Consider the following 26,500-nt stretch of genomic DNA (forward strand, 5'->3'; position numbering starts at 1 on the left):
GGACGCGACGCATGATTAGACGTAACTGTAAGAACCAAAAGGTCACGAAAAGTCACGTCGGTTCCAGACCATCACGTCGGTCCTCCAACAAGTCGGCTACGACCCTGAGTAGAATACTCGAACCCAAATCTTAAAAGAAATTGGGCTCGAGTAGGGGTACTGTTCATACCCTGCCCCAACGATAAGGCTCAGGTACAAATAAAAGGCCCAATCTGAAGGATTGAGCCTCACTTAGCACCGACCTTCCTCCTGCGAAGTCGGTTCTTGCCACGACTTACCCTGAAGAAGTCGGGGACGAGAGTTAGCTGGCAGATAAACATTCGCTTGAGTGAGTAACTGTCCCTAGAATCTCTCTAACCACTTCCAAGAGTCATATCCTAACCTCCCCGAGATACAGGGACGGTTAACACCCTAAAAAAGTGGCACTACTTCAACGGTGGTTATTGGTTCACCACTATAAATACACTGACACCTCTCAAGTATCTCTAAGTCCCAATACTCTCTAGATCTGCTCACACTCTTGCTGACTTAGGCATCGGAGTGTCTTTGCAGATACCACCCCCATTCGTTCACACTCACAAGTCGGACGGAGGCCCCAAGACGCTGACCCGCTCGAAGGCTTCCTTCCTCAGACGATTGGGCCAACCCAGCAAGTCTTGCCCAACAATCTCCGGTTACCCATCGTAACAGGTATTAATGTAATTTTACTTGGATATGATTTTCTCTCTTCTTACTTTTCCTTTCATCCAAACACAAGAAAAATTTTCTTTTATTTTCTTTCCATCCATTTTCTCTTCATCCAAACAATATAAAAAAAATTAACTTTTCCTTTTATTTTCTTTCCTTCTATTTTATTTTTTTTCTTTTATTTTCCATCTTCCATCCAAACAAAGTGTTAAAGTTGTTAAAGGTAAGAGAAATAAAAAATACTGTATAATATATTAATTTTTTTACTTTTTTATTTTGAATAAGGCAAGTTATTCATGTGTTTATAAGTGTTAAAAATTCGAATTCAATTTTATATTTATATATTAATTTATTAGTTAATAATAAACTTTTAAATGAAGTAATTTTGAGTTTATCAAAATAAAAATATATGAGAAATAAAAAAAAAAATTTACATTTTATTAGATTTTTTTTTTATTTTCTCGTGACCCTGATTAATAAGAGTTGCAAGATATTTTCTTCATTTTATTAACATTTTAAAATGAAAAATGTTGGCTTGATTATTTTCCTCGTTTCACATCTAAAATACTTGGGAGACAAAAACTCGCAGGAACCAAATAATCAATAATGTTAACTAGCTAATATTTATCTACTTCCCCATTTTATTTTTATATATATAAAAAGAAAAAGAATTAGAGAGAAGGAGATAACTTAATTCCGAGTTTCTGACTCCTCCGTTCTTCAGAGGCGTTACTTAGAAGAACGAAGAGTAATTTCCGTATAATAAAACCCATCTCATCTTTAATAATCCGAGAAAAGACACGTGATTCTGTGATGACGGAGATGGAGACCACCGAAACGAACTGGAACGTTGCTTCGTCTTCCGTTTCCGTCGCCAACTGCGTCACCTTCGAATCCTCACTCTCTCTGTTAAACGACGATAATCACCAACAAGCTTCTTCATCTCCACTTCTTCTCCGCTCACCTTCTCCCGATTCCTCTCCTTGCGAGATCAAGAGTACGTTTCACTTTCACTACACTTAACTTTGTCTCGTCTCGTTTCTTTTTTGCTTTTTTTTGTTTTCAATTTTTTAAATTGCACTAATTGTTCTTCTAGTTATAGCTGTTTCTTATACTTGGAAAAATTGTGATAAACCTGTCATATTCGCTGTGGATTTGCGTATATAGAGCTAAGTCATTGATTAAATTCGATTTCTGTTTTGTAAGTTACTATCGTAGGGGTTATATTAATTTGGACGGTTTTATGATAAGATTTTTCATCTAGATTAGTGATTCTCCTCATATGAATGTAGTGAGCTCTTGCTCATTGTAGAAATTAAGAAAGAAGGACGATCGGATTTGAACTTTTGCACATTTTTCTTGTGATTGATGCGAGATTCGGTTTCGTGCAGTTTGTTTTAATACGAAACATGAACTCAGACAAGTCTATGTTCGTAGTACGGCTCGGGTGTATGAGATTTACACTGCATCTGATCTGCAGAGCAGCAATGAGTATCTCTGTACGGTTCGCTGCGGTGTTGCGTCTAGAGATGGTGAAGTTCTTCGTGCTCCTAATGTTCCACATGTCGATGGTTCTCGCAGAGAGTCGAGTGAGGAAAATATAAAAAGTGAAGATGACTGGGTTGAAGTGAAGATCCCTGAATGCACCAACTCAACTGAAATCAGTCAGGTAAGTAGATTTTCTAATTTCTTTTTCAAGGAAATAAAAAGCAAAATAGATATATGATTTTGTTATGTTTTGTTCTTTTCCAGAACTTTTGGGCTGTCTCTTGAAACATGAAGCTGATGGCATCATACCAAATCTTAGATTGATTTCTTTTTTATTGTTCGATGTTCTTTTCCTGTTCGCAGGACCTTTTTGAGGCTACAGCTGAGCTTAATGATGTCAGTCCTTGCATTTCTGTTACACTTCGTTTGCTCTCACTTCAGAGTAAAGGCTGCATTTATGTTGATGAGATTTATATATTTGGTGATCCTGATGATTCAACTGATTCAGAAAGCCAAGAGAGCCGTAATGGAAACTCATCCAGCGGTTCTCTTATGGCTATGTTTCTTCCAACTATAATGCAATTATCTAAGACATCAGGTCTCGGCCATCTAAATGCTGTCAAGAAGGAAAAACAATCTTTTTCAGCAGATGATTTGGAAGAAACCCAGCCACGTGATTCAGTAACCAAAACTCAACTGAAGGGAAAAGCTAGCATAGCTGGTCCTCAAGAAGTGAAGTTGAAAGAGGTGAATGGTGGTTGGGTGGTTCCATCCTTGCCATGCACATCCTCTCAAGTCTCTAAACTGGATAGTGACTGTACTGCTGTACCCTCACAAGCTGATACAGTGGATAGTACTAATTGTGTTGCCCCCTCTGAGGTTGCTCCTGCCAAGAGCAATCATGGTGGTTCTCTTGGTGGCAATATTGAAAGGGCCTTTGAACAGCTTGTATCACGAATGGACAGGATTGAACAAATCTGTCTGGGGTTTCAGGAGAAAATGGTATTGCCCATGAGCAGCATTGAGGCAAGACTCCAGAAAGTTGAGCAGCAACTTGATACCCTGACCAAGAAATTGCAAAATCCTGGATCATCATCCTGTGGAAGGTGTGCTCCTGAAGGCTCTTTCATTGAATCAGATGCTATTGATTATGCTTTCACTAGGGAAAATGAACCAGAGAAGAGAGAATTAGTTACAGAAGTGCATATCTCTGATTCAGCAAATACTAGTCAAATGCTCCCAGGTCTTATAGTTACGGCTCCCGAGTTTCCTGATGGTGAGGATGAAGAAGATAATGCATCAGGGCAAAAAACGGGTTCTTCATGTGTTGAAGTAAAGCGATCAATTGACGATGCTTTATCTTCTGCGTTAGCTAATTTTTTATCCACAGGCTCTTCAAAGTCTCCAAAGTATACTAAAAGTTTAACAGTCAAAGCCCCTGATTTTTCTAGTGAAGATGAGGATGATCGTGAGAGTAATAACGAGACAGCGAATAATGAATCAGCTCATCCTGTGGACTGTGAGAAGATTAATCACATCCAAGTGCTGACATCATCCAATATTTCTCTGGAAAATGGAGCACAGGTAGATGAGGATTCTAAAGATGAACACACTGAAGAATGTGGTCAATCTTGTAGTATGGCAGGAGATCAAGAAGTATCTGTTACAACCAGTTCTGTAGCTGATCATAATCCAAAGATAGGTTTAACTAACAACTTTGAAGATGGTCAAAGCAGAGAACTCAGTGTTTATAAAACCGATGATTTGTTCAACAGTGGAAATGAAACCTCGAATGAGTTGCTTGGCAATCAGACTGCAAGTGGTTTAACTAGCATTGCTCAGGAAGGATCACTTGCAACAGTTGCAACAGAAGTTGGGAAAAAACCTTCCCATGAAGACATTATAGAGAATGTTCTTGGATTTTCAATTGCTTCCTCTGCAGTAGATTTTGAAACCTCACTCCTGGATGTGAAATTCATTTCACAGAGAAGTCCTGTCACTGACCCTTTGCTAGAAGCTCTTCTTGTTGACACACCGGAAACAAACTCCCAAGACTCTTCTGGAAAGGAAACCAGTGATCATCTGGCCCATAAGGAACAAGAGAAGACCGATGGCATTCTTTCACTTGAGGAGCACTCTAACTTGGTTTCAGTAGATGATGAGGAAGCAGTGAATCCCACTGGCACTAGCGATGCTGCTGCGGAAAAAGACTACTCTACTCTGATGACTGGGCCTGTTAACAGAGAGGACGATAATGTGCCCGGGGATCATAAACGCAAGCTTGATGAAATATCTGCCTCGAGTCTGATATGAAGCTCGTTCGTCCTGTTTATGAACTTTGGATTTTAATCTACATCATATTTGATGATTCATGTTTTTGCTTTTGCCAGTGCCCTAAACGTTGAAGAGTCAATAGGAGTTGCTAAGTAGAACCATCAAACATGTTTGGCCAGCTGTTATGTTTATATGGCGTGGTTGTAGGTTTGAATGTGTACAGAAGCAGTACGAATTAAGTTTCAAGTTTCAATTGTAAATAGCCAATCACACTTAGGTTCATCAAGCAGGAGAATGATTTGGATCCAAAGGTGATTTATATTTTTTTTTATGCATCGTTTGAAATTATAGATCGGTATTAAATAATCAGAAGACCTTTGTTGGTATGTGTGTCGTTGACGTATAATGTTCGTATAAAAATTCTTGACGCCATGTTTTCTTTGGCTAACTACTGTTATATTTTATGTTCCCAAGTGTGTTTGAATGTGATCTAAGGAAAATAAGTTGTGCATTATTAATTTATTATTACTATCTGGGAAAGAATATGTACCATAAAATGTAGACAGAGAGGTGTATGGTTTTGGTAGATCACAAGAGAGACGAGTGTAATTTATCCAAACTTCAAAGGCCATTCTTACAAAAGATAAGCTGTTTTTTTGTTAAAAAAAAATACTTCGTCTCTTAATTTTTTTATTTTAGGACAATATGATCTATCTATTAAAAAATCTGTTAAATAGTAATAAAAATTAATTTTATAAAAATTTTAAACTCACACAAACTATTAATAAATTTATTTTTAAAAAATTCTTTTACCGGTAGTAGTTAAGTAGAGAAAGACTATTATTGAAAATGATGTCACAAGAAAAAAAATAATTTCAGTATGAAAATCTTTTAAGAAAAAAAAAAGCATCGAACAAGAAATGAAATAACATAATATTAATGTTGATGATATTTGTATTGGTAATGATGACAGTAGAAAACGATGGTGATAAAATATGGTTACACAATAGAAATAGTAGAGGTAGAAGTGAGAATGATGAGAATGAAGAAGGTGGTGGTAGTAATGGTCATAGTTGGTTATATTGTTAAAATTTTTTTTATAAAGGATTTAAAATTCTCACAAATTACAAATAAAAATTAAATTGTTATATTGTGATAAGGTAGCTTATGTGGATGTCCATTTTCAAGAGAGAATGAATTTAATGAAAGTTGAAAAGAGATGACCATTTGTGTGTATAAATAAAGGAAGCATCAATCTGAAATAAATACACAGCAATAACAAATATTCTCCTCTCTTTCTTTACGATATAAAACCCTTTCCCTTTTCTATTTCTCTCTGTGGGTTTTTTAAGTAGTAATATACTAGTATATATATAAATTACTTTTATTATAGTGAGATAATTATATTGGTGAATATTAATACTAGAGTCTTCTATTTATACTTATTTATTTTATATTTATTATATCTTCCTTAGTTATTTATTTCACAACACGTTATCAATACGAGACTCTGATCAAATTTTAGGAAGATTCATATAACAAATTTTCATTATGTCGAAACTCTCTCATCTTGAATTTAATACTATTGATATATCTGGAAACAACTATTTATCATGGATATTAGATGCTAAAATCTATCTTGATTCAATGAATCTTGGAGATACTATTAAGACTGAAAATAATACATCCCAGAAGGATAAAGTCAAAACGATGATCTTTTTTCGTCGTCATCTTGACGAATGATTGAAAAATGAATATCTCACATTAAAAGATCTTACAGATATGTGGAAAGACCTTGAAGAAATGTATAATAATCAAAAGACGGTGATACTTCTTCAAACCCGATATGAATGGACGCACTTGCGTCTCCAGGATTTTAAATCCATAAATGAATAATTTAGCAATATTTCGAATCACCTCACGAATGAAATTATGTGGGGAAAAGATAACTGATAATGATATGTTAGAGAAAACTTTTTTGACCTTCCATGCCTTGAATGTGTTTCTGCAGCAGCAGTATCGAAAAAAAGAATTTCAAAAAATATTATGAGCTAATTTCTTGCCTTCTTGTTGCTGAACGCAACAATAAATTGCTTTTAAAAAATCATGAAGTGCGCCCAGCTGGCGCCGCACCATTCCCTGAAGCAAATGCGGCAAATCATTACCCCAGAAGAGGTAAATGATAAGATTTTAGTAACAAGAAAAATTATGGAAGGAAAAGGAATTATGTTCACAAGAAAGGATCTCACCAGAAGTGGGATAAAGAAAGAAGTAATGGATAAAATAAATCAGCAGAGGATAAATATTTCCGTTGTGGTGGAAAGGGTCATTGGTCGCGTACCTGTTGTAACCCAAGGCACTTAGTCGATGTTTATCAAGCAAAAAAGGATGACAAAGGAAAGGAAACAAATTTTGTTTCAAATGATGCTGAAAATTACACCACTCATTATGATGTATCTGATTTCTTTGAGGACCCTGAAGGAAATATTAGTCATTTGATCAATGATGGAATAATTTAATATGTGTGTTTGTTAAGTATTCATGTAAATAAATAATGTAATAAACTTCTTGTTAAATTTTATTTTCTATACATCTGAACTTGAAGTATGAGGTATATAAATAATGTTTGATAAAATATTTATGAATTTCAAAATTATTGAATATACCAAGATAATAATAATTAAATTTTTAGTATATACTATACTTTTTAGAAAAATATTTTCAATCAAGGAAATAATTTTACTGCGTAAATATTTCTACCCATTTTATTATTATTTGTGTTTGAAAAAAATGGCAAGGACATATAGTGAAGATGTTTGCCTTGCGGATAGTGCAAGTTCACATACTATTCTCAAAAGTAATATATATTTTACCCATCTTGTGCCAAAAGAAGAATATGTTAATACTATTATTGGCTCGGACAATATGATAGAAAGCTCCGGAAGAGTTATAACTTTGTTTCCTGGAGGAACAAAATTCATAATAAATAAAACACTATTGTCTACTAAGTTCCTAAGGAACTTATTGAGTTTTAAAAATATTCGCCGAAATGGATATCATATTGAAACAATGAATTAGAGAAATCATGAGTTCTTATATATCACAACTCATGATTTAAATAAAAAATTTATATTAAAAAAGTTACCCTCACTTTCATCTGGGTTATATTATACCAAGATTAGTGCAATTGAATTATATGTCATTGTAAACCAGAAGTTTACTAGTCCAAATGAATTTATAACTTGGCATGATCAATTGAGTCTCCAGGAACAACCATGATGCGGAGAATTATTGAAAACTCCCATGGAAATTCACTAAAGAATCAAAAGATTCTTAAATCTAGTGAATTTTGTTGTGCTGCATGTTCTTAAGGAAAGTTAATTCTAAGGTCATCACCAGGAAAGATTGGATTTGAGTCCCCTGAATTCCTAAAAAGGATTCAATGTGATATATGTGGACCTATTCATCCATCATATGGATCTTTTAGATATTTTATGGTTCTAATAGACGCATCTTCGAGATGGTCACATGTATGCTTATTGTCTTCTCGCAACCTGGCATTTGCGAGATTACTTGCTCAAATTATTCGATTAAAAATACAGTTTTTAGAAAATCCAATTAAAGCAATACGTTTTGATAATGCTGGTGAATTTACTTCTTAAGCCTTTGATGCTTATTGTATGGCTAATGGAATAAGTGTTGAATATCTAGTAGCTCATGTTCACATACAAAATGGGTTAGCAGAATCACTTATTAAACGCCTCTGATTAATTGCTAGACCCTTACTTATGAAAACAAATCTCCCAACCTCGGCTTGGGGTATGCTATTTTACATGTCGCAGCACTTATTCGTTTGAAGCCAACAAGTTACCATCAGTTCTCTCCTAAGCAATTAGCTTTTGGCCAGCAGCCAAATGTTTTCCATTTAAGAATATTCAGATGTGCGATATATGTTCCCATTGCACCACCTTCTCGCACCAAAATAGGACCCCAAAGAAAATTGGGGATATTATGATTCTCCCTCTATAGTGAGGTATATTGAAATACAAACTGGAGATGTATTTAAAGCCAGATTTGCAGATTGTCATTTTAATGAATCAAAATTTCCAACATTAGGGGTAGAGAATAAGCTTCATGGAAAGGAACTTAATTGGAATGCATCATCCTTGATACATTTAGATCCTCGATCAGGGAAATGTGAACTAGAAGTTCAAAAGATTATACATTTGCAAAGAATAGCAAATGAATTGCTCGATGTATTTTCTGATACGAAAAGGATAACTAAATCCTATATACCGGTTGAAAATATTCCAATTCGAATTGATGTCCCAGTCGGATAAATTGCCACCGAAGCAAATTCAGGTCAGAAGTGTGGTAGGCTTATCGGTTCCAAAGACAAAAATTCTCGAAAAAGAAAATAGGTAAATACTATTCCTGTTGAAAAAGACATAGTAAAGATACCTGCAGTTATCTAAAATTCTGATATAGTTTTAACGCCAGAAGATATTTAGGTACTTGAAAATTGTGAAAATGACGAGATCTCGATAAATTATGTTTTTACAGGAGAGAAATGGGACCGAAATAAGACAATTGTCGATAAAATATTTTCATATAATGTGGCATTAAATATCATACATGAAAGTAAGGATCTTGAGCACAGTCGAAAAATATCGACAAAGGAATGATTGGCCAAAATGGAAAGAAGCCATGAAGGCTGAGTTAGACTCACTTGCAAAATGTGAAGTCTTTGGACCTGTAGTCCGTATACCAGAAGATGTAAAACTTGTTGGATACATATGGGTATTTGTGAGAAAATGAAATGAGGAAAATGAAGTTGTACACTACAAATCTCGACTTGTGGCACAAGATTTTTCACAAAGGCCCGGGATAGATTATGAAGAAACATATTCCCCTATAGTGGATGCAATAACATTGCCTTATTTGGTCAGTTTATCCGCATATCATAAATTACATATGCATTTAATAGATGTGATAACAGCCTACTTATACGACTCATTAGATCCTGATACCTATATGAAAGTCCTTGAAGGACTAAAGATGTCTAAACCATCCAATGAATATTCGGAGGGGTTATACTCAGTTAAATTACAAAGATCTTTATATGGTCTAAAGCAATCTGAACTAATGTGATATAATCATCTTACTGAGTATTTGGCCAAAAATGGATTCAAGAATGATGATATCTGCCCATGTTTTTATAAAGAAATCTGCATCTGGATTCATTATAATTGCTGTGTACATTGATGATTTAAATATCATTGGAACTCCTGCAGAGATTCCAACAATTATAAAAACTCTAAAAGAAGAGTTTGAGATGAAAGATCTTGAAAAGACTAAATTTTGTCTCGGCCTGCAGATCAAGTATACAAAAAACGAGATCTTTATTCATCAAACAACATACATAGAAAAGATCTTGAAGTGAATTTATATGGATAAGTCGCATCCATTAAGTACCCCAATTATCATAAGATCTTTGGATATGGAAAAAAGATCAATTCCGTCCTAAGGAAGAAAATGAAGATATCCTTGGTCTTGAAGTACCATATCTTAGTGTCATTAGAGCACTAATATATCTTGCTAATAATACAAGACCCGATATATCATTTGCTGTGAATTTACTAGCAAGATATAGTTCCTCTCCAACTAGAAGACATTGGAATATAATCAAACAAATCTTTCGATATCTTCATGGAACGGTTAATATGGGATTGTTTTATCCCTATGGATCCAAGTCTCAATTAGTTGGCTATGCAAATGTGGGATACTTGTCTGATCCACATAAAGGGAGATCTCAAACAGGATACATGTTCACATATGGTGGTACAACTATATCATGGAGGTTCACAAAACAGACAATTGCAGCAACATCTTCTAATCATGCTGAAATACTAGCGATACATGAAGCTAGTCGCGAGTGTTTTTGGCTTAGATGTCTGATCCAATATATTCTGTCATCGTGTAGACTGATTGATCACAAGATAGCTCAAACTGTCATGTTTGAAGATAATACATCATGCATTACGCAACTTAAAGGTGGATACATCAAAGGTGACAAAACAAAGCATATTTCTCCCAAATTCTTCTTCACTCATGATCTTCAAAATCAAGGGACAATTGATGTCCAACAGATCCGCTCAAGTGATAATCTGGTAGATTTATTTACCAAGTCACTCCCAAAATTCTCCTTTGAAAGATTGGTACATCAAATTGGGATGCGCCGATTCCGAAACATTAAATAATATTGACAAGAGGGGGAGATTATATTGTACTCTTTTTTTCTTGGTCAGGTTTTTGTCCTTAACGGGTTTTTCTTGACAAGGTTTTTAACGAGACAGTCACATCACAAAGAATATTGTACTCTTTTTCCTTTACTAAAGTTTTTTTCTATTGGATTTTTCTTTAGTAAAGTTTTAATGAGGTATAATCCTAAATGGACATCTAAGAGGAAGTATTTTGATAAGGTAACTTATGTGGATGTCCATTCTCAAGAGAGAATGAATTTAATAAAAGTTGAAAAGAGATGACTATTTGTGTGTATAAATAGAAAAAGCATCAAACTGAAATAAACACACAGCAATAACAAATATTCTCCTCTCTTTCTTTACAATATAAAATTCTCTCCCTTTCTTCTTTCTCTTTGAAATTTTTAAGTAGCAATATACTAGTATATATATATAAATTACTTTTATTATAGTAAGATAATTATATTAGCGAATATTAATACTAAAATCTTTTATTTATACTTATTTATTTTATATTTATTATATCTTCCTTAGTTATTTATTTCACAACATGTTACTATTTAACAAAATTTTTACCAAAGGGATCATATCCGGATTGGATTGTTGTTCTTTTTGTTTACATAAATCTAGTTATAAACTTTTTAGTAGGATGTAATATACTTTTCAACTTAAGAGATGACTTAAATGCATCAAAGTTTCACATGGAACATACCAAGACAATTTCATCGTGTAGATTCAATAGAAGTTATTAATGTAAAATTATGTTAAGACTTAAGACTTGTGCTATTAAATTATCTTAATGTTTAAATTCAAATCAATATAAAATAAAATGTTTATCTAATTCAATCAAAAAAAAAAAAATTGATGAAAATTGCACTAATTTAAATTTGATTAGATTTTATTTTTTGTAAAATCTACGAATTAGATTAGATTTTAGATCTACTTCTTAAAATCAATACAATTTAATTCAAACAATATAATGTGCTATAATAATATTATTTTATTATTATATTTAAAATTTTATTTATAATATGTTCAATTTGTTATATATTTTTATGTTATTCATATATTATTATTATTTAGTGAATATTTTATAAATTTAAAATGAGACATATTTATTTTAACTAAACTATAAATTTAGTTCTAGCTGTTGATTTTTAATATATTATTGAGGTTTATTATGACATTATTGATAATTTAAAATTTAATACAAAAGTTTATTATGTATATTTATTTATTTTTTAATTTATAAAACTATAAATTTAATTCAATCTAAACTATTTGAAATTGGATCAAATACTCTAAAAAAAACCTTCCAATCCAAATTATACTACAAATAAAATTAATGTTCAGATCAAATAATTTTTTGACTAAAAATCGATCTAAACTATACCGCAAACACTTTTAATCTTAGGGCAATGCTACCGTGCTGAAGAGGAAATCTTTCAACAGGTAAAGAAATGCGTTGGTGATTATAGTTGGTAGATGTGTGTTGGTGTGGCACTACACGCACTGACCGAATATGACGTTTTGCAGTGGTTGCAGACAGTGCTCCATCTAATAACGTTTGTGTAATCCGATATTAACAATGATTATCTGGGTTATATATTTTTAATTATTATAACAACTGGGTTGATTTTATTGTTGGAATTAGGTTTTTTTATAAGTAGATAGATTGGACTGATTGGAGGTCATTGGACTGAAATTATCCAAAAATAATCAATTAATTTGACAATAAAACTTATTTTTTTCCCTAATTTTGTTTCTTTTTTCTTTATGGACTGATGTTCCTATAGAGTACCAAAAAATAAAATAAAAATTTTATAAAAAATAATAACAATAATAACAACTTTTTGTTTTTTTTTTTCCTTTTTGTTTTTATTTTTTCAATTAAGTAATAATAATAAAAAATCTTTAGAACATGAAGTACTTTTTTAAACATAAAATTACACTCGCATAAAAATTTAGCATAAATGTATTATATTGTCTCTTTCATTTCAAGAACATACGATCATGATTCGGTTTGTGTCGCTAAAAGAAATTGATTTTTTATGGTCAAATTGCATGTCTCAGAATACTTTAACACTATGTTTGGTTTAAAAAAAAATAAGAGAAAAGAAAAAGGATAAAAAAAATGAGTGAAAATTTTTATTTTCTTTTGTTTGAATGCTAAAAAAAATAGGAAAGAAAGAAAATTTTGATACGGGTCTCACTAAATTTTTTTTTCCATTACAAGCAAAAAAAAAGGAAAAAAATATTATCTTTTATGTATTTACGATATTACCCATAGTTCTATTATTATTAATAATTATCAATATAAATTTAGTTTTAATATATTATTATAATAGAGATTCATATTTAAACATTATATATATTAGATAAATAATTTAAATTAAATATATAAAATTATAACATTTTATAATATTTATAGAATGCAATAAAACATAAATAAATAAAAATATTTATATTTTATTTTATTATAAGAGTATTAATATAATTTTATACTATTATGATTTTTTTTTTCATTTTTCTGATTTTTTTTTATTTTTTCTCTTCTCATTTTTTTCTTTTCTTTTATTTTCTTTCCTGTATCCAAACAAAACCTAATAGACACAGATATTTTGTGATGTGTATTTAAAGAAAAATTCTATGGTGTGGATTGGGAAAATATCCATACACGTAGATGGTGGGGTGTATACACTAAACAGCAACGCGTGGCTTCCTTCTTCTGACTCACATGGAGAACTGCAAACACAAAAGGCTACCACTACAGGTTGACACAAATGTTGTCATAGTCAAAAATTTAATTTAAGAAAGATTTGGTCCTTCTTAATAAGTTTGTTATTAAATATTTTTTGTTTAATAATTAAATCTTCTTAAGAGTTCTTTACTCTAATTTTTTATGTTTTTTATCTTGTAAGATTTGATGAAAAAAATTATAAATTCTAATTGCATTGATAAAGTAAATAGTATGTCTACTTAGTAACTATCATTCATTTAGAATTACATGATTTTTCGGTATTCTATTTCGTATGAGTTGATATTATAACAACGTCTTTTCTATTTTAATAGGTCCACTGATAACTGAAAAAATTTTAGACCGGTAGATAAGGATCATATTTCAGAATATTTACACTATATATGTTCGGATTGAGCGAAATATTGCGGAAAGAAAAATGATAGAAAAAAATGAAAGGAAAAATCTATTTGTTCTTGTCTAGATATAAAAAAAAATAAGACGGCTACCTGCTACACATGACCTTCAAGAAATTTTCTTGCTTTTGGTTGACCAACTATGACAACATCTTATGTCAATCTGTAGTCTTTTGTGTTTGCGGTTCTCCATGCGAGTCAGAAGAAGAAAACCACGCATTGCTGTTTGGTGTACACACCTCACCATCTACATGTGTGAATGTTTTCTCAATTTACACCATAGAATTTTTCTTTAAATACACATCACAAAATACCTGCATCTATTAGGTTTTGTTTGGATATAGGAAAGAAAATAAAAGGAAAAAACAAGAGGAGAAAAATAGAAAAAAAATGAAAAGTGAGAGAAAAAAATCATAATAGTATAAAATTACATTAATACTCTTATAATAAAATAAAACATAAATATTTTTATTTATTTATGTTTTATTGCATTCTATAAATATTATAAAATGTTATAATTTTATATATTTGATTTAAATTATTTATCTAATACATATATAATATTTAAATATGAATCTTTATTATAATAATATATTAAAACAATTAAAACTAAATTTATATTGATAATCATTAATAATAATAAAACTATGGGTAATATTGTAAATACATAAAAGATAATATTTTTTTCTTGGTTTTTTGCTTGTAATGGAAAAAAAAAATTAGTGAGACCCATATCAATTTTTTTTCCTATTTTTTTTAGCATTCAAACAAAAGAAAATAAAATTTTTCACTCATTTTTTTTATCTTTTTTCTTTTCTCTTATTTTCTTTTAAACCAAACATAGTGTTAAAGTGTTCTGAGACATGCAATTTGACCATAAAAAATCAATTTATTACAGCGACACAAACCGAATCATCATGGTATGTTCTTGAAATGAAAGAAACAACATAATACATTTATGCTAAATTTTTATGCGAGTGTAATTTTATGTTTAAAAAAGTACTTCATGTTCTAAAGATTTGTTTTTATTATTATTTAATTGAAAAAATAAAAATAAGAAGGAAAAAAAATAAAAGTTGTTATTATTGTTATTATTTTTGATAAAATTTTTATTTTATTTTTTGGTACTCTATAGAGACATCAGTCATAAAGAAAAAAGAAACAAAATTAGAAAAAAAAATTTATTGTCAAATTAATTGATTATTTTTGGATAATTTCAATCCAAAGACCTCCAATCAGCCCAATCCATCTACCTATAAAAAAGTCTAATTCCAACAATAAAATCAACCCAGTTGTTATAATAATTAAAAATCGGGATAAGTATTATTTTGGTCCCTCACGTTGAGAGTCGGAATCGAACCCGTCCCTAGTATATATTTTGATTTAAAATCATCCTTAAAGTCACATTTGAATTTAAAATCATCCTTTACAAAGTAAACTTTTTGTAAATGATGATGATACCCTTCTGAAGTTTTTGTGTTTCGCGCGAAATATTTCACCCCTTCATATGCTTCCAAACCCTCAACATAAACCCAACATTAATCAGAACGTTTCACTTCACCAATGTTGTTGCACCGTGCCCTAAGTAAGAATAAAAAACGCTAGAAGGTGTTCTTGGAGTGAAGATCGCAGCCGAGTCCGGTTTACTGAAAGGCAGGGTCGTGCACATTCTATCAGGTATGTTTCGTTGTTTACTGAGATTAAGGATAAACATCACTGTGTGGTTTAGGTTTTAATTTTTTCTTCTATTTTTGTGATTTGGCAATGTCTATAGGTTGTTGGAGAAGACAGTGGTGTACTTTAAACTGAAAGTCTACTATGGGGGTGGTTTACGTATCGAAATGGGCCGTTAGAGTATGTGAGGGGAGAAACAACAGTGATAGAAGAGATTGATGGTGATCGATGGTCCGTATTTGAAGCCTATGCAGAGTTAAAGCAGTTTGGTTATGTGGAGGAGAATATCCCTTCATTGTGGTTCAAGGATCCTACACATGAAGAGTTGGAGAAAAAATTGAAGTTGTTTAAGTCTGATGCAGATTCCATTGCTATGTGCAAAATAACTGAGTTAAGAGATTATGTTGAATTGTATGTAGTGCACAAGGTTGAGGAGGAAGACGTGTTTCCTGCATCTGGCTACATTGATGTTGGGGAGATCATAGGATGGATGATGTGGGACAACAGCTGGTTGTGTATCGAGGAGAAGATGATGGTTTAAACAAATCTGAAGCAGCTGCTGATATCTCTGGGGCCGAGAATACGGAGGGTGGTGATGATGTTAATCTGGAAGCTTATATGAGTAACTATAGTGATAGTGACAGCGTTGATTCAGAGTATAAACCATCTGAGGAAGAGGAAGAGACTGAAGATGATTTACACTTTACCAACAGTGAAGATGAGCTTGATCCTGCTATTAGTGGGTTTCAAGATGTTAATGTGGTGAATGAAAAAAGTAGGGCAGTGAAAAAGAAGGGGGTTGCAACTAAAAACTTTGAAGATGAGGATGGAGCAAGGAGTGATGAAATAGAGAATGACCACGAGGTTGGAGGTGCTATGTCAGATTCAGACCACCAAGGACAGAGTTATCCAGTTTACAAGCATAAAAAAGACATGAGCCAATACAAGTGGGAAGTGGGCACAGTATATGCTACCAGGGAAGAGTTCAAGGACACTGTGACTGCATATGCCATGCAGACCGCTAGGGCAATCACATTTAGGAAATGTGATCTGCAAAGGGTTAGGGCAGTTTGCACTGGCAAGTGTCCCTTTTGGCTATATGCTGCGAAGATGAAAGAAGAGGATACTTGGCAGCTTCGCAACATGAATTTGACTCACACATGTACACAAGCACACAGGGTGGGGATTTTGCACTCTAGATGGCTAGGCAAGGCATTCAAGAAGAAGGTCGAATCAAATTCGAAGGTGAAGATTAGGGAGTTCGTGTCAAAGGCTCAAAAAAAGTGGAACTTGACTGTCACCAAGTCAATGGCAACGAGGACCAAGCAGATTGCACTGGATGAAATCCAGGGAACCTTCCGAGAGCAGTATAAGAGGATATATGATTATGCACATGAGCTGATGCAGGCAAATCAAGGTTCCTCCGTTCACATACAAGTGTAAAGGTTCCCTGACCTTGATAATGAGGTAGCCTCATCACAGACCAGCTACTGTATCTTTCAAAGGATCTATATCTGCTTGGAAGCATCTACACAGCCCACTCCTAAGTTCACTGTCAAGAGAAAAGTTGCTTCAGCAACACAGCCAACAACTTCAGCCCAGTCCAACACTGTAGCACAGCCAAAAAGGCTTAGAGGCAGGCCCAAAGGGACCACGAAGCCCACACCTTCAGCTCAACCTGATCCACCTCCCAGGAGGATTGCAAGCCCAAAAAGCTCAGCACCTTCTACTTCATCATCACAGCCAACCACCACAACTCTTCCAGCATCTCAGCCATCCTTTGCCACAGCTTCAAGCCAACCCACTGGGCACTACTCTATTAGCTTTATTGGAGGACCTCATGTTTCTCCCAGGAAACTGAAGTTAATGGCAAAGTTACCTCCAAGAAAATGGGGATTGCTTTAGGAAAATGACAACACTTAGCATGTTGGTTTATTTTGTTTTAAGTTTGTGTTAAGGTTCTGGTTAATCCAGTGTGGACTTGTTGATTGCTTTTTGTTGCTTATATTTTGCCTTTGTGCTACTGGCTGTTGTACTGAAATATTGGCTTGTTCCCAGCCAATCCTTTTGATGGTTAGGTTATTTTGAGTTAAGTTTCTTTTAAGGTTCTGGTAATGTCAAACGCTATGCTTATTATGTATTTAGACATTTACCATTTTAATGACACTGTTATCTTATTGTTCAGTCATGAAAATCATGTTTTGCCAAGAAAAAGTTTCACTCTCATTTCAATATCCAACCATGCTTACAAAACAGTCATATATACATGTTGAAATACATTCAACATAACACAATCAGGAACCCCCCTAATAGATAAATCCTAGCCCAATTCACCAACAAAAACAACAGGAGAATACACCTACACATGTTTCATACTAGGTTCAATGGAATTAGACACTGTTGCGTTGCTTTAGACCAACTCTGCAACAGCAAACATACAAACCCAACCCACCCAAAAAATCCTAAAACTGCAACGAACTTCAGCTTCCACTCTGCCGCTTTGGTTCTTGATTTCATCATCGAAAGCTTCTTCCTTATTCTAGCAATTTCTGAATGTTCCACCTCTGTCTCTGGATCTGCCCAACGAAAGAAATTGTAGCCTTCTTGCACCTGCACATACCCACCGAGATCACCATCAATTCCATCACCCAAAAGACCCAATTCAGAGAAAAAGTAAAAAAACAAATCTCAAAGTAGACACAACCCCAAAATCTGCGACCTGGGTTCTTCTTGGTCCCCGAGATTCGCAACACCGGCTTCTCACCATGGGAACAAAGTAGTAGCCTACCTTGTGACAAAGCCCTGCTTCGAAACGAGGTTGAGCTTCGTGCGGCCATGGTGTTCTCCCTCCAGCAGGTCCTCCACGGTGAACTCTGCAACAATGGCTTCTACGCTGCTTTACCCTTTCTTCCTTTTAATTCAATGTATAATTATTAAACTTTTTCATTCATTTTAATTTCTTATATATATAATTATTTTCGGTGGTCATAACTGCCTCATAACGACGCAAGGGCATTTACGTTCGAAAATATTATAAAAGACGATTTTAATTTCAAATGCTACTTTAAGGATGATTTTAAATCAAAATATACACCAGTGGAGCACTGTCTGCAACCAATGCAAAACGTCATATTCGGTCAGCGTCTGATCAGCACTTGTAGTGCCAACACCAACACGTGTCTACCAACTATAATCGCCAACGCATTTCTTTATCTGCTGAAATATTTCCTCTTCAGCACCGTAACATTGCCCTTAAAATTAATGCCTGATACAACGAAATTAAGTGTCTCATTTTAGAACATCATATTATTGTGCCCTAACCAAGGCTTAAAACGATTATACTAACTAGATAGGCACACCTTTTTTTTTTGTGGGTGTAATAAGTGTATCTGTGTATGAACCGTGGTTTTACTAACAGTCTAACAACATTAATACATAAGTTAGGAAAGAAAAGACAAGCGAGTATGCAAATAGAGTCAGGATATTTGTGTAATAGTGAGTGCTAAATAATTTATTAATATAATTTATCCAAATAATTATTAATAATTATATTAAATGTATGTTAAAATTAATCATTAAAACAAAATATATATTAAAATATAGAATATATATTAAAAATAAATTAAATTATATATATTTAAACATAAATATATAATAATTAATTTTAGTGTGTAAATTACATTTTTAAATTATTAATATATATGGTGTGTTAAGTCCGTCCTTGGGCCAAAGAATTACTTAGCATTGTAGCTTCAAGATTATCCGTCACATACCAGGCTGCACACAAAAAAAACATCATGTGACATTTTTTGTCGGATCTATTTTGTATGTTTTTATTCGATGGCATTTGCTGAGCAGGGAAGCTTGGGCCTTGGGCTTTTGACTTTTGACTCCCTGACTGCTGAAACTCGAAAGGTCTTTGAACCGAAGCGAGAGTGAGCTGAGTAGACTAGTTTCCCCTCTGGTCTCCGAGAACCACTGTCACTGTTACTGCGACTACAGTGGCTACTTCTGCCCATGGAAGCTGCCGTGGTTGACGTCGGGACTAAGCTCCTCAAAGCTGGTTTCGCAATTCCTGATCAGTCTCCTGCCATGGTATATATATCTATATGCCCCGCTCATTATTATTATTATTATAACATGCAACCGTACAACCAAATCGCCGAAATTTTCGTCATTCTCATCTCAATTGTGCCCTACTTGTATGTGCTTTCTCTCCTAAACTTTACTGTTTTGCTTAATTCATTTCTGTCGTGAAGCCACTTAAGGTGTAGGGTTTAAGGTGTATGCTTTAGGGAGATGCACATGAATTGTTGTAGTGTTATACATCTAACATTCCCCTCTGGTTATAGAGGCTCTTGTAAAGTTGCTTATCCCAAAAGCTTAAGTTTATAGGTAGAGGCACGTAGTGAATGGTTACCATTCATTTTAGCTCAATTGTGTATAGCTTTCCAGCACTTGCAATTCTTGACTAAATTTAAATTGCATCAATTTCAATGTTTTTCTTTTGTTTTCTCTTGATTGTGAAGTGTGATTATTTATCCTCAGAATTCCCTAATTCGTTTGATTGTGGCTCTTTTTGATATGGCTCAGATAATTCCCACTCAGATGAAAAGAGTGCTTGATGATGGTGGGTCTGTGAGTGACGATAATTCAGTAGCTGATAGTGTTACTGTTGATCCAGTGGTGCGAGGGTTTATCAGAGATTGGGACGCCGTTGAGGATTTATTGCATCATGTCTTGTATACTGGCCTTGGATGGGAAATTGGCAATGAAGGACAGATATTATTCACAGATCCACTTTGTACCCCCAAGGTTTGAGGAAACCCTATGTAGTATCTGCAAGGTTATCAAACTTGAGAGTTCATATAAACTCGATTATGGAGCTTAGAGCTCAAGTTGTAAACTTAAAAAGAGTTTATGAGTTAATTTGGAAGTTTGATAACCTTATCTTCTCTAACACATATATATTTTCCTAGACTTTGTAATTTCGTATACCCTTTGCATGCAGAAAATTCTTGGGCATTCCTAATAACTGAAAGGTTATCTATAAGAATTTCTCGTTTTGTAAATGCGTAAGAATCTTCTTGAGCAGATTTGTCCTCCTTTTTGTCCTGTTTGATCTAGAACTGCTATCATGCGTCCTTTTGTATTAAATCAAATTGCTAGTATTCAGTCGGTGACCTTCTTTTAATATGTATAATAGGGTATTTTTCTCTAAATATTGTATATATTATTGTCTCCCAGGCCAACAAGGAACAGCTAGTGCAATTAATGTTTGAAACATTCAACATATCAGGGTTTTATGCCTCAGAACAAGCAGTTTTATCACTGTATGCTGTGGGACGTATCTCAGGGTGCACAGTTGATATTGGACATGGAAAAATAGGTATCCATATGTGAAGCAATGGGAACTTAATTTAGATTATGTTGCTAAATTTTATAGTGGACGGATGGTAGATGTCCATGTGAATAATTTTAAATTATATAGTATATTAAATTTTATGGGGTAAAGATTGCATGGAGATTATCTGTGAAATTTTACCCCCATGTCAAACACATCCTACGAGATAAGATATGCATTTTCATTTGCCCCCTTTTCTATCGCTCAAGCAAAACAGTACGAATTCTGTACTTTTTCTATACACAGATGTTGCTTTTCACATTGTTATTTTATTGGTCTGGCTGGTTATGTGCTACCCAATCTTTTTGGCTTTATAAATAGATATTGCGCCAGTAATCGAGGGTGCTGTCCACCACATTGCATCGAGAAGATTTGAGTTTGGAGGTACTGATCTAACTAATTTCTTGGCACAAGAACTTGGGAAATCCAATCCACAAGTAAATATCAGCTTGTCTGATGTGGAGAGAATAAAAGAGCAATACTCATGTGCTGCTGAAGATGAATTAGCTTATCAAAAGACTGTTTCATGTCCTGTGGAGAAACATACACTTCCTGATGGACAGGTCTGCTTACTAATTCTCTGATATTTTTGACATTGGTACTTGCTAATTGAGTTTTCTTAAGATTTATGTTTTCTTTTTGATAGATTATTTGATAGAGTTAGTAGAAACATGGAGTGGGGAGTAGCAGTTAAGAGAGCTGGGTTGCACTTGAATTTAACTAGAGCTTATGAACATTTTCAGTAGTTTACAACTTCCTTTGATCTTTATATAGGTCATAACAATTGGGAGGGAAAGATATACTATTGGCGAAGCTTTGTTCCAACCAAGTCTGTTGGGTTTGGAGGCTCATGGCATTGTTGAGCAGCTTGTCCGTGCTGTTTCAACAGTGTCACCTGATAATCATCGGCAGCTGCTGGAAAATACTGTGGTTTGTGGGGGCACTGCTTCTATGACCGGTAAATGTTGTTCTTGTTGTTTGTTTGTTTCCATTAAGGATTTCTGCTGAATTAGGATATGAACTTCTAATATGTTATACTTGTTCTGCTTCTTGATATATAAGAAAAATATGATTTATTTGGGTGTGATCATTAATATATAAATATTCAGAAAATGGGAAATTTTCTCCTTTGAGTTACATCTTTTTGAGAATGCTGTTCTTTGTGGTTATTGTAGTGTAGACTAATGTTGAATCTCACTGCAGGTTTTGAAGATAGATTTCAGAAGGAATGTAGCTTAAGTTCGTCTGCCATTCAACCTGCTCTGGTTAAGGTAAGATTGCTATCTTCTAAATTCATCTAAATTTTTAAAGTTTCATATGATTTTACCAAATGATTGTTAACTTCCTCTTCTGTCAATTTTAAGAGCATAACTTAACAAGAGACAGGCAAAAAATGTTTCTTCATCCTAATACAGTGATGAATTGAAAATCGCAAGAGCGGTATCATAATAATTCGTGTTCAATATAATATATATACCCACTGATTGATAATCTGTGTTTACTACAGCCTCCAGAGTACATGCCAGAGAACTTAACCCAATATTCTGCATGGGTGGGAGGTGCCATACTTGCCAAAGTAGTTTTCCCTCAAAATCAACATATAACCAAGGGAGATTATGATGAAACTGGACCTTCCATTGTTCACCGGAAATGCTTCTGACAAAATTCACCTATCGCATAATCTCCACAAACATTGCATTCCTCTGCAGTTTGCACCTGCCTGTACTGTAACATATGGTAGGTTTTTATTTGCTGTATATTCAAAATGTTAGATGTCCATTTGCTCGTGTTATTTTAAAATTTGCAGTGATCTCCACTGATACCAATCTTCGGACAAAATCATGTGTATATGTATTCATGTTATAGCACTAGCCACACCTTTATTTGCACTCTCTTTCTACACCTTTGAGCTGCTTATAAATTAATTTATAGATTAGTTATTCTGTATTCTCTTAGTTTAAAAAGAAAGAAACTGGTTTTATATAAGAAATGACAAAATCGCAAGCACTGAGAAGGTGTTCTAGGCGGTGATGTATATACATGGGGGTTGTGCATCTCTTATTCAATCATTAAATTCTTAAGGGCATGATTTTCAGTGCAAGATTGCGTGATGAAGCAGAGCATATGTCACTCATTGAATTGTTGGGAGTTTGTTTAGTGAAAAGTAGAATTATTAAAGAGTGAAGATTCTTATTAAATTGATAGAGAATGTGTATTATACATAATTTATTTTTTGAGCGATCTTTTATTAAATAAATAATTTTTATTTTTCATTGAAAGATATAATACACTATAGTATTATACTAATTTTGATCCGTATAAGAGTCGGCATGAAGCCACGTCTTGAGCATATTCTTGTAGCTCGTAGTAAGGTGTTATTAATTGTCCTTATTGTCAAATGATCCTTTTAGTACCATTTATTGAGTTTGTATATCTTAACAACTAAATTTGTTCTATTTAACCCATGTAGTAAATCTTAAGTTTTCAAGCTACTCTCTTCCGTATATATTGATAAATTATTTTAATCTGTTTTGATATATTTACATGAATAAACAAAATAAAGTACGCACACTTGGGTGAGTTCCATCAAGACCAGAGTGTTATAAGCAATACTTAGAAGACAAGTATAAATTATAGGCATCATATCATTTTTGGAATATTACATATTAATAAAAAGATATATAGAGATTATCCAGGGTAGAACCATCCAATTAATAGTCAACTTGTTATGGGTAAAGACACTAGATGACAAATATGTCAATTTTGTAACAAGTTTAGTCCACAAAGTGAATAATCAAATAGCAATATTGACAAAATCTAAATTCACACTTTGAGAATCTAATAAACAATTAGAAGTACACAAAGAAAACTAGGTGTCAAGTGCCTAGTGGACTAGGACCTTGATCCTAACAACCCCACACAGCTTTAAAAAATATATATATATAACCATTGTTATCTTCTGCCCATCACATTATAGTGTATAATTTAATTAGAGTCAATGCTATTTTCGGGGAAAAAGAGATTCTAACCTCTTGGAACTTTAGTACTATTCAATTGCTCTTGATGGAGCTACAACATGCATGTTTCATGCTTGTTATTTTTATATATATTGTATTCTTTACAAGTAAATGGAGCTTAACTGGTTTATATCCTCTTTACACAAATGGATGATGGAGATTTTAAGATCTAAGTTCTCCATTTTCAGTAGGCCCTAAAAATTGGTCCTCTCCCCAACTTTGCTTTGGTGCAACCTTGGGATGCACAGGAACATACTCCTGAAGAAAAACAAAAACAAAACAAACGAATGATTGAAATTTACCTGATTTTAACCAACAATTCTTTTTCCATGTGATTTAGAAATTAGCCCCAGCATAAAATGTTTATACTCCGTATTCTTTGATTTGTCATTTTTATTTAACATTTTTCAAAGTTATATTTATAGGGTAAGTCACTGATATCACAAAATATAAGTGTATTAAGCATAGTAATATCATTTAAACCAACATGAGTGAGTAGTATATGGTTTTATAAATTGAGAGATTAGTATAATTTACCCCTTATTTTATAAATCATACCTCCATTTTCTTTATTAATTCTTCTGATGTGTCTCCTATGACCACTATATGCCTTGCAGAGTCATCTATGAAACCTTCTTCAACCCCCTTATCAAATAAGGTTAGTAAGCTATTGAAATACCCATCTACATTCAGCAACCCCACCTTCATATTCAAAAAGTTAAGAAAAAAGAAAAAGAAAATTAATAACAACTTAAAAGTGGAAGAAAATCCACATCTCAAATTCAATAAGAAATGATCCTTTTATTGAAAAAGAAGAATTTGAACATGTTTTTTCATTTAGTTTAGTGATATATTGGTTCATCTAGTAGATAACGAAAATAATCTTACTGGTTTATCATGTATTCCTAATTGGGACCAAGCTATAACCTCTAGCAACTCTTCCATTGTTCCATAGCCTCCTGAACAATATACAACTTTGATTGAATTTTAGAATATTCTTAGAACAGAAAAGAAGAGTGCAATTTATGTTAATAAAGAATATACCAGGAAGAGCTATGAATGCATCAGCATGTTTAGCCATTATTGACTTCCTTTCATGCATATTTGCAACTGTTTTCACTTCTCCAAAGGTTTCTCCGGATATCTAAAAGAGGGATTTGATCAGCATAAGCTTTTCATGAGTGAAAATTCGGTTCGAAAGATTCACATACATGATCATATAGTAACTAAAGATGGAATTGTACCTCATGATGCAGTAGAGCTTTAGGAATCACTCTAACCCAGGAAAGATAAACAAATGAAGTTCATGAAAGTTTAGAAATAAAATTTACAATAAAAATAGAATATAACATGTCAAGAAAATTAGAAATATTACCCAAGAACATGGCCACCTCCCGTTAGAACTGTTTCAGAGATCAAACCCATTAGTCCTAATCTTCCTCCACCATAAACCAAATCAATCTTCTTTTCAACCTTTCAATACAACAACTATGAATAAAACACATGCAAAAGTTCTTCAAAGGAGAAGAAAAAAACAAGTAGAATACACAAGTATATTCATAATAATGAATTGGTAAACAATATAGTATGATAGAAATTACCAGCAATTTACCAAGCTCAAGAGCAGCATCACCAAATGCAGATTTGTATCCAGGTCTACTACCACAGAAGACACATATTCTTTGGAACCTTCCTTTCTGCTTTATTTCTTCTTCTGGCACCTTTCCTTCCCCTTCCATCATTGATCATCCAGGCAAAAAGAAAGTACTAGTGGATTGATGGTAAATTCAGAGAGACAGAGAGAGAGAGAGAGAGAGCATAAAAAAGTGAGTGAGTGAGACACCTTTGTTTGAAGAACTTCTCAAAAATTCATCCAAAACACACCATTTTGTCTCCATGAAAAGAACTTGGCTGGTCACCATCATGACCCCATCTACCTCTTTTATTATTCTTATCAATCCTGCATCCATGTATTACGAGTTATGTTATTTGTATTCATTTTTGTCTCGTAATCTTGCTAACATAGATCGTTCTACCACTAGATAAGACCTCACAGAAATATACATCAGTCAAGTGATATACGAAATACAATGAGTACCAATATATTTCTTGTGTAATAATGTAACTTAAATTGCGCTAACTAGTGACAACACAAGTTACATAAAGGCAATTGTAACAAAATTTCTCAAGTGGAAAAATATAGGTAATTTAACATTTCAAGTCTATAAATTATTTTTCAACCATGCCATGTGTACATAAAAAATCAGTCATTGATATAAAATATATATTGAAATACGAAATATACATTAAAAATAAATTAAATAATATATGTATTTTATATTTTTATACATAAATATGTGGTCACTGATTTTTGGTAAATACATAGCATTTTTAATTATCTTTTATGTATTAATAATTATGATGGAAAAGAAAAAACAAACTCCCGGTACCAAAAACGATTTGTAAGGGAAATTGTATTATGTGTAAAATGAAAAATTTCAAAGTAGCATCATGATATGTCAGATATTAGGAGTTGATGA

At 33.2% G+C, this 26,500-nt stretch overlaps 3 protein-coding genes across 3 annotated transcripts; 2 read left to right on the plus strand and 1 right to left on the minus strand.

The window, feature by feature from the left end:
* The first annotated feature begins 1,325 nt into the window (after positions 1 to 1,325).
* Positions 1,326 to 4,835, plus strand: LOC107629700 (40S ribosomal protein S27). Its single transcript, XM_016332561.3, has 3 exons — positions 1,326 to 1,684; positions 2,079 to 2,356; positions 2,539 to 4,835. The coding sequence occupies exons 1-3, from the start codon at positions 1,501 to 1,503 to the stop codon at positions 4,486 to 4,488; spliced, it is 2,412 nt and encodes an 803-aa protein (XP_016188047.1). The 5' UTR covers positions 1,326 to 1,500; the 3' UTR covers positions 4,489 to 4,835.
* A 14,534-nt stretch (positions 4,836 to 19,369) lies between these two features.
* LOC107629701 (actin-related protein 7) lies at positions 19,370 to 22,832 on the plus strand. Its single transcript, XM_016332562.3, has 7 exons — positions 19,370 to 19,634; positions 20,133 to 20,354; positions 20,787 to 20,928; positions 21,265 to 21,506; positions 21,718 to 21,901; positions 22,147 to 22,214; positions 22,451 to 22,832. Exons 1-7 carry the CDS (start codon positions 19,557 to 19,559, stop codon positions 22,601 to 22,603), a joined length of 1,089 nt encoding a protein of 362 aa, XP_016188048.1. The 5' UTR covers positions 19,370 to 19,556; the 3' UTR covers positions 22,604 to 22,832.
* Positions 22,833 to 23,947: 1,115 nt separating this feature from the next.
* On the minus strand, positions 23,948 to 25,951 carry LOC107634191 (cytokinin riboside 5'-monophosphate phosphoribohydrolase LOG1). The gene is made up of 7 exons (XM_016337761.3): positions 25,562 to 25,951; positions 25,336 to 25,433; positions 25,205 to 25,235; positions 25,005 to 25,104; positions 24,849 to 24,919; positions 24,519 to 24,662; positions 23,948 to 24,218 (listed from the first exon to the last, which is right to left on the minus strand). The coding sequence occupies exons 1-7, from the start codon at positions 25,700 to 25,702 to the stop codon at positions 24,123 to 24,125; spliced, it is 681 nt and encodes a 226-aa protein (XP_016193247.1). The 5' UTR covers positions 25,703 to 25,951; the 3' UTR covers positions 23,948 to 24,122.
* Positions 25,952 to 26,500: the final 549 nt, after the last annotated feature.

Source organism: Arachis ipaensis, chromosome B3 (genome assembly GCF_059453495.1).
Source record: "Arachis ipaensis isolate K30076 ecotype BB chromosome B3, ASM5945349v1, whole genome shotgun sequence".
NCBI lineage: Eukaryota > Viridiplantae > Streptophyta > Magnoliopsida > Fabales > Fabaceae > Arachis > Arachis ipaensis.

Excerpts from the sequence above, each read along its gene's own strand:
- LOC107634191 (XM_016337761.3), bottom strand. The coding sequence starts at position 25,702 with ATGATGGAAGGGGAAGGAAAGGTGCCAGAAGAAGAAATAAAGCAGAAA. Across the intron at positions 25,105-25,204 it reads AAGCTCTACTGCATCATGAG|ATATCCGGAGAAACCTTTGG; the intron begins GTACAATTCCAT and ends TCCCTCTTTTAG. Across the intron at positions 24,219-24,518 it reads AATTAATAAAGAAAATGGAG|GAGTATGTTCCTGTGCATCC; the intron begins GTATGATTTATA and ends GTTTTTCTTCAG.
- LOC107629701 (XM_016332562.3), top strand. The coding sequence starts at position 19,557 with ATGGAAGCTGCCGTGGTTGACGTCGGGACTAAGCTCCTCAAAGCTGGT. Across the intron at positions 21,507-21,717 it reads ATACACTTCCTGATGGACAG|GTCATAACAATTGGGAGGGA; the intron begins GTCTGCTTACTA and ends ATCTTTATATAG. Across the intron at positions 21,902-22,146 it reads GGGCACTGCTTCTATGACCG|GTTTTGAAGATAGATTTCAG; the intron begins GTAAATGTTGTT and ends ATCTCACTGCAG.
- LOC107629700 (XM_016332561.3), top strand. The coding sequence starts at position 1,501 with ATGACGGAGATGGAGACCACCGAAACGAACTGGAACGTTGCTTCGTCT. Across the intron at positions 1,685-2,078 it reads CTCTCCTTGCGAGATCAAGA|TTTGTTTTAATACGAAACAT; the intron begins GTACGTTTCACT and ends GGTTTCGTGCAG. Across the intron at positions 2,357-2,538 it reads ACTCAACTGAAATCAGTCAG|GACCTTTTTGAGGCTACAGC; the intron begins GTAAGTAGATTT and ends TCCTGTTCGCAG.